Genomic DNA, 5,987 nt, shown 5'->3' with positions numbered 1-5,987 from the left:
AGTGGAGCGCCCCGGTGCGGGGTGGGGGATTGAGCTGCCAAACTGGCTTCCCGTGGAGCCCAGCCATGCCCTCCACAGCAACTACATTCATCCCATTTATTTGGAGCCTTCCAGGCTGTTCGTGGGCATAAATTAAACTGAATTGCTGATGGCTTGAATCTTCAGAAATGGAGAAATGTTAAAGACGGTTTGGTGTGGCTTTGCAATGACCTTTGCTTTGTTAGAGTGAACATTAAGTTAAATCCGTGCTTTTATAAGGTGTTAAAGCTGTACTTGATGAATAGAATAATTAAGGGAACAGGACTAAAAACCTTTATTTCATTGAACTTCCTGGTTACTTTTCAGATTTGGCTAGAGATGAGAACTGGCTTATCGCACAATATTCCTTGGACTGCTGTAATTCTCCAGGATGTACCAACAGTGAGGAAAGTTAGATAGACTGCTGCAGGAAGATACTCCATTGTAGCAGGAAATATGCCTTTTCCTCATTACATGAAACCCTTTAAGACTTAGACAAATAATTTCAAGTTGCCCATTGATAACCTACTGTTTACAGGATGACTAGGACAGGTTTTTGGATCAGGTCCCTTCTTGAGACAGGATATTCAGATCAACGAGTTGGTTTCACTGAAGCAGCCTGGAAATGTTTAAGGCCGGGTTGGATGGGGCTTTGAACAACCTGGTCTAATGGAAAGTTCCCTGCCCATGGCAGGGGGTTAAAACTAGATAATGTTTAAGGTCCCTTCCAACCCAAACAAAGGAAAAAAAAATAAGGAAGAAAAAAAAAAAAGCCCTGTGGGAAAGTTTTGGTAGGCCCTAAGTTGAATGCAAGCCAAGGTAGGTGAAGGTGAAATTACATAACATAGAGCAACGTTCACCAGGGACATTCAGGAACTGGACATGAGGAGTTTTTTCTTCACCAGGAGGGTGGTACAGCACTGAAACAGGTCCCCATCCTCAGGGTTTTACAAGGCCTGGCTGGATAAATAAAATCTGCAGCAGAACTGATCTGTTGATCCTGACAGTCCTGTTCTGAGTAGGATCCTGGTCTAGGTAACTTCCAGGGGCCCTTTTCAAGCTGTACTTTACAATTTTATGAGGAATTTGATCTAATCCCAGGTTTTTTTCCTTGGTAACCACCCAAGTGGGTGAGCTAGCATGTGTTGAGTTCTACACAGAGGCGCCTTTTTGTCCTGTAATCATCAACAGAGAAGAAAATCTCATTTATTCAAGGTTATAAAAGTATTGTAGTTAGGTACCACCAGATACTCTAAAATAATACACCAAAATACTCTAATTTAGTTAATGTGTAATATGCTGAGTGTGACTGTTAGTTTATGTTAAGGGCTTCTTTGAACAATTTAGGCAAATTTCCTCTCAATTTCTCTGGGGGTGGAAGAGTGTGAGGGAAGTCTTTTTTGCCTTTTGGAGGGGAGAAAGCAGAGTCTGTGCTGCTATCAAGCATTCTCAAAATGCAGTTTAAAATGTCAGCCACTATGGAAACAGTTTTGTCTTTTCTTCTTTAATAGGAGTAATTACTGTGCTCAAGCCAAATAATGAGTAATTAGAGACTGTTTATTTTCAAAGCTATTTCCAAGGTGGGAAATTGCACTGTTTTTTCTTTCCCCCCACTTTTTCAAAATACTACTAAGTAATGATACTTAGGCCTTGCATTTCAGAGTGGTGTTAAATGTGGTTGAGTGGTGTTGTTGCAGAACTTGATAGAGACAAACAAACGGTGTGTGGGGGTGAGATGTCCAGAAGAAATAATTGCATGGCAGACAAAGTGAAATCCTGGGACTCTGGACAAAAAGGATTTCTGCCACAGACCTTCTAGGCAGAATTTTACCATCTAATGAATTTAGGGAGTGGGTGTTTGGTTATTCACCAGTGCCAGGGTCCTCGTGGGTGCAGCCTCGGGTTCCCCCGGTTTGCTCTCACGGCATATTCCTGCTAAAGGAGTCTTCCCACACTTAGGGGTGGAGAAGGGATTGGTTCAGATGAATGATTCCACAGAAAATTCCTTGTTTGGGCATTTTGTTTGTTGTGAAGGTTGGTTTCCCATCTGATCTGCAAGTTGCAGCCTCCCATTCCCTCCACCAACACAAAAGAGGCTCTGAGAGACAGGAGTGAGGGTGCAGGATTGTCCCTTTCAACACCAGCCCACAATTAAGTTGAATTAAGTCTAACAAAACATAAATCTTAAAATAATACAAGGTCTTATGAGGCCAGGGACTGAATGATGACTAAAATCTATGCAGATAAAGCAACCAACCTATTCTGCATTTTTTTGTCCACAAAGAACCTTAAAGACCACCTTCCTGCCTTTGCAAATCCAGGCTCCCTTCTTCCTTCCAAGGGATATTTTATGGTAATCACTTCAAACATGGTTTCAGCAGTCATGACTAAGATATGTGAAAATAAGAAATCCAGTTTTCAGTAGATGGGATCACTTCCAATCAGTTTAAGAGTGTGCCTGTGTATATATGTATAAAATGTGTGAGAAATTGAGCAGGACAGTTAAAACTGAGACCTTTATAAAAAAATACTCAGATGTGTCTTGGAAGTGGCTGACTAGAGAAGTGAATTATGACTGCTTCTTGCCTTAACTTTGTCATCATTTTTTGAGCAGCTGGGTTAGCTCTCCCTGCCCAGCACCATTGCTCCTTCATGTTCCTGTTCCTCACTCCTGACACTGACCTTCCTCTCCTCCACTCCCCTTTCATGGACAGCTGTCACCCAGCTCTCCTGCCTCACCTCCCCTTCCTTCTGGATTTTCACCCCCAAGAGTATCTGTGCTGCTTTCCACGCTGCACCTTGTGTTTAGGATGAAGTCCTTTAAGGACTGATGAACCTTCCTGCTGCTCCCTAAGAAGACAGCAAACACAGACGATCACAATATCACCTGTGGTGCTGTTCCAGTTGTTGGAAATATCAGAAACAAACAAAAAACTGCCCAGGCCCTGCCCTACACCAGGGTGGTTGTCATAGGATATTTAAAAGGACATTTCTGAAAGGTTAGTCCAGAGAGAAAAAAGTGATCCAGTGGTTTGGGCTTTGACTGATTGAAATGTCTGTTCTCTCCTAGACAGCTTGTGGAGATGAGGGAGTGTCACGGTCTCCTTATGCTTCAGAGTTCCTTTTTATAAACATGAGATTCTTGCATTTTTATTGCAACGAGAAATGCAGTAAAACGTGAATGGGCTGAGATGTGTGGTGACAGAGGGAGAGGGATATACAAGTGGTTTTAAATGGTGTCTGTAGACCTGATCTTTTTCTGTCTGTAACTCCTCAGAAGTTGACGGCTCTCCCGTGTCGGAGATCGAAGGCCCTTTCTCAACAGCAGACGTCGCCAGCAACTGCGTTTCCAGCCTTTCCTTCCACGAGCCGGTGCTGTGGATCGCCTCCTATGCCCTGATGAGCCTGTGTGGGATCATCCTGCTCGTCCTGATCATCCTGCTGCTCCTCCCCCCCCGCTGCCAGCACCGCTACACGGACAATGACGTGGTCAACGACGAGTCCTCCCTCGTGCGCCACCGGTGGAAATGAGAGGCTGGATCCTGAAAACTGAGACTTAAAACAAGACCAAGGACAAAGAGCTCTGCCAAGGGGAAGAAGCCAATGCCTCCTCAGTCCTTTCTACGTTCCTTACAAAACGCTGTTGAAAATCCCACCAAATATCCTGCATCATGACTTTTATAGCTTTATTTTCTAACACCAGTTCTGAACCAAAGCACTGTTAACCACCTCTGAAGTGCTACAGTACTGGATTTGCTACTGCAGTACAACAAGCCTTTATGGTCTCTACAGTACCTTGTTTAACAAAAAAAAACTTTAAAAAAAGTTTAAAAAAAAAAAAGATAAAAAACCACACCATGATGTTCTTCCACTGTCTGAACAAAATTGTCCATCTCTCTTTCACAAAGAAAAAGGAGCTGTCAGTATTTTCTAACTAATCAAGCCCTGACTGTAGGAAAAGAGAAAAAAAATTAATAATCTTTCTTATTAATTGCATTAAATGAATACTGCTTTCTGTTTACATCAGTTTATTTTGAAACTGTGCTTATGGTATGGGGGAGGGAGAAAGTCAGACTTAAGCAGCAGAGGAAAGCAAGTGAGATCAAGAAGAAATGTTGGTTTGTGGTTTCTTGCCCTCAAGATCACTGCTGCCACTTGAGAGGGTCACCCTCCCTGAGAATTGTAACAAAATAGTCCAAGGTGGTGAAAACTGGGAAACAAACTTGTTCAGCCTTAGAGTAAAACAAGACTACCTCTCTTAATTTACAAGGATGCTACCACTGGTAAGTGTGTGGATTAGAACTGGTCTTGAAGCACAAAGATGCTCCATAGAACCAAACAGAACTGCTTGGCTTTGAAATTTTTCTGGATTTTATAAAAGTTAATACTTCATGACTTTCCACTTTGGTGCACAAAAAAAAAAAGAAACCTTTCAGTTTCCCCCCCCCCCTCATGTGGGGTTTGTTGGTTTTTTTCTGAGTTGAGTTTGATATTTAGAAAAGGCTGATCTGCTTATGTATGGACAGACAAGAGAGCAAGGTCTGTGTTCTGCTGTATTTCTAGAGAGCATGTAACAAAAAGAAAACGAAATAAGACACCGTTTTTTTGTTTTAATTTGGCTGAGCTCAGCAACCTAGAAATTCAAGGGAGAAGTACCTGTCTTTATGGACAGGCTGTGACGTGAAAGTCTTTATGCTGGCTTGTTTTTCAGCTTGAGCAGCAGTTGGAGGTGTTCATTTTGGTGTCAATCAAATGAAAAGCGTATGTCCTGCCTGGCTGAAAACAAACATGTAGGTGGGACTGGAAACAACAGTGGGAGAGAGCAGGGCAGAATGTATTTGACCAGGCTTCCATTCTGCAAGTGCACATCGTCATGCTGAGGTCAGAACGAGGTGTTTTCTTTGCAGATAGGACAATTTTTCTTTTCTTTTCTCTAGTTGCAGGACCTCCGTGGCTTCTCTGTAACACCGGCCTAAGTGTTTGGATTGGAAAGATAAACAATGCAACATTGAGGATTTTTTTTTATAAAGAAAAAGGAAAAAGTATTCCTTTGCATTTTGATAGCAGAGCAGTTTGCATATCTGTATGGGAAATGAAGAAAAGAAAAAAAGCTTAGCTCTGAATTTCCCAATCCCTCGCCTAGACGATTTTCTGCCCAAAATCCCTTCATATAGCTCTGATTCACACTGCCTCTGCATCTGACTCTGCATGGAGTAAGGAAAGATTTTTTAATTTTTTTTCCAGAAATGGTGCATTTACAGAGGTGCACGTCATGTGTGCGAAAATAAAACACTGTGGGGGGTTTTTTAACTGACTTGTGTCTTTCACGTCATAACTGGAAGTGCCTGTGGTTTTCTTTTCAATTCTTGCACTTTCAGATTGCTTGGCTCAATAGAGTAAAATAATTGATGCTGTGATCCAACATCTGAAAATGATTTCTCTTGGAATTCGGAGTTGGAAACAGGAGGGAATTTTGAGTTTGTCTCCTTCTTCCTCTGCCTCTTAGTTTTTAGGAGGAGAAAAATTGTGAATTACATGAAATAAGCCATAGAGCTTAGCTGTTTTCTCAGTGTTCTATTTTCCATATCTCTTTCTTAATATATTTTAATTAAGAGTTCCACGTTGTCCTCCTGGGTTTGGTTTTACACGTAACAAATAACTTCAGAGTTGTATTCCTTCTTTTTCTACAGTATGGCAATAGAAGTTATTCTTCTGTCACTTGTTTCAAACAGAAACACAGTATGGATTTTGGGTGGATACAGTGTTAAACAATAAACCCTCTTTCATTTCAGAAAGTAAAAACAACTTGTATGCTCTTAAAAAGTTTCATCACTGCTCCCCTCACCCCAGAACCTCTTATCTCCTCACCACAATGAGTTTTCTGAAGGAATTCATTGGGAAAGGTTCTGAGGAGGGTTTTTAATGACAGCTGAGGTTTCTTCTGAGTTGGTTAACAAAGTATTCTTAGT

General features: G+C 41.6%; 1 protein-coding gene across 1 annotated transcript in view; it reads left to right on the top strand.

The window, feature by feature from the left end:
* The window catches only part of BACE2 (beta-site APP-cleaving enzyme 2), a 47,045-nt gene extending 42,003 nt beyond the window's left edge, over positions 1 to 5,042 (top strand). Inside the window, exon 9 of the mRNA XM_008630593.2 lies at positions 3,296 to 5,042. Coding sequence (XP_008628815.2) covers positions 3,296 to 3,549 — 254 coding nt within the window. The 3' untranslated portion in view covers positions 3,550 to 5,042. The remainder of the gene's footprint in view (positions 1 to 3,295) is intronic.
* Positions 5,043 to 5,987: the final 945 nt, after the last annotated feature.

The sequence above is a fragment of the Corvus brachyrhynchos genome, unplaced genomic scaffold (assembly GCF_000691975.1).
Source record: "Corvus brachyrhynchos isolate BGI_N302 unplaced genomic scaffold, ASM69197v1 scaffold413, whole genome shotgun sequence".
In the NCBI taxonomy this organism is placed as follows: Eukaryota; Metazoa; Chordata; class Aves; order Passeriformes; family Corvidae; genus Corvus; species Corvus brachyrhynchos.
This window is presented reverse-complemented; position numbering and strand designations above follow the sequence as displayed.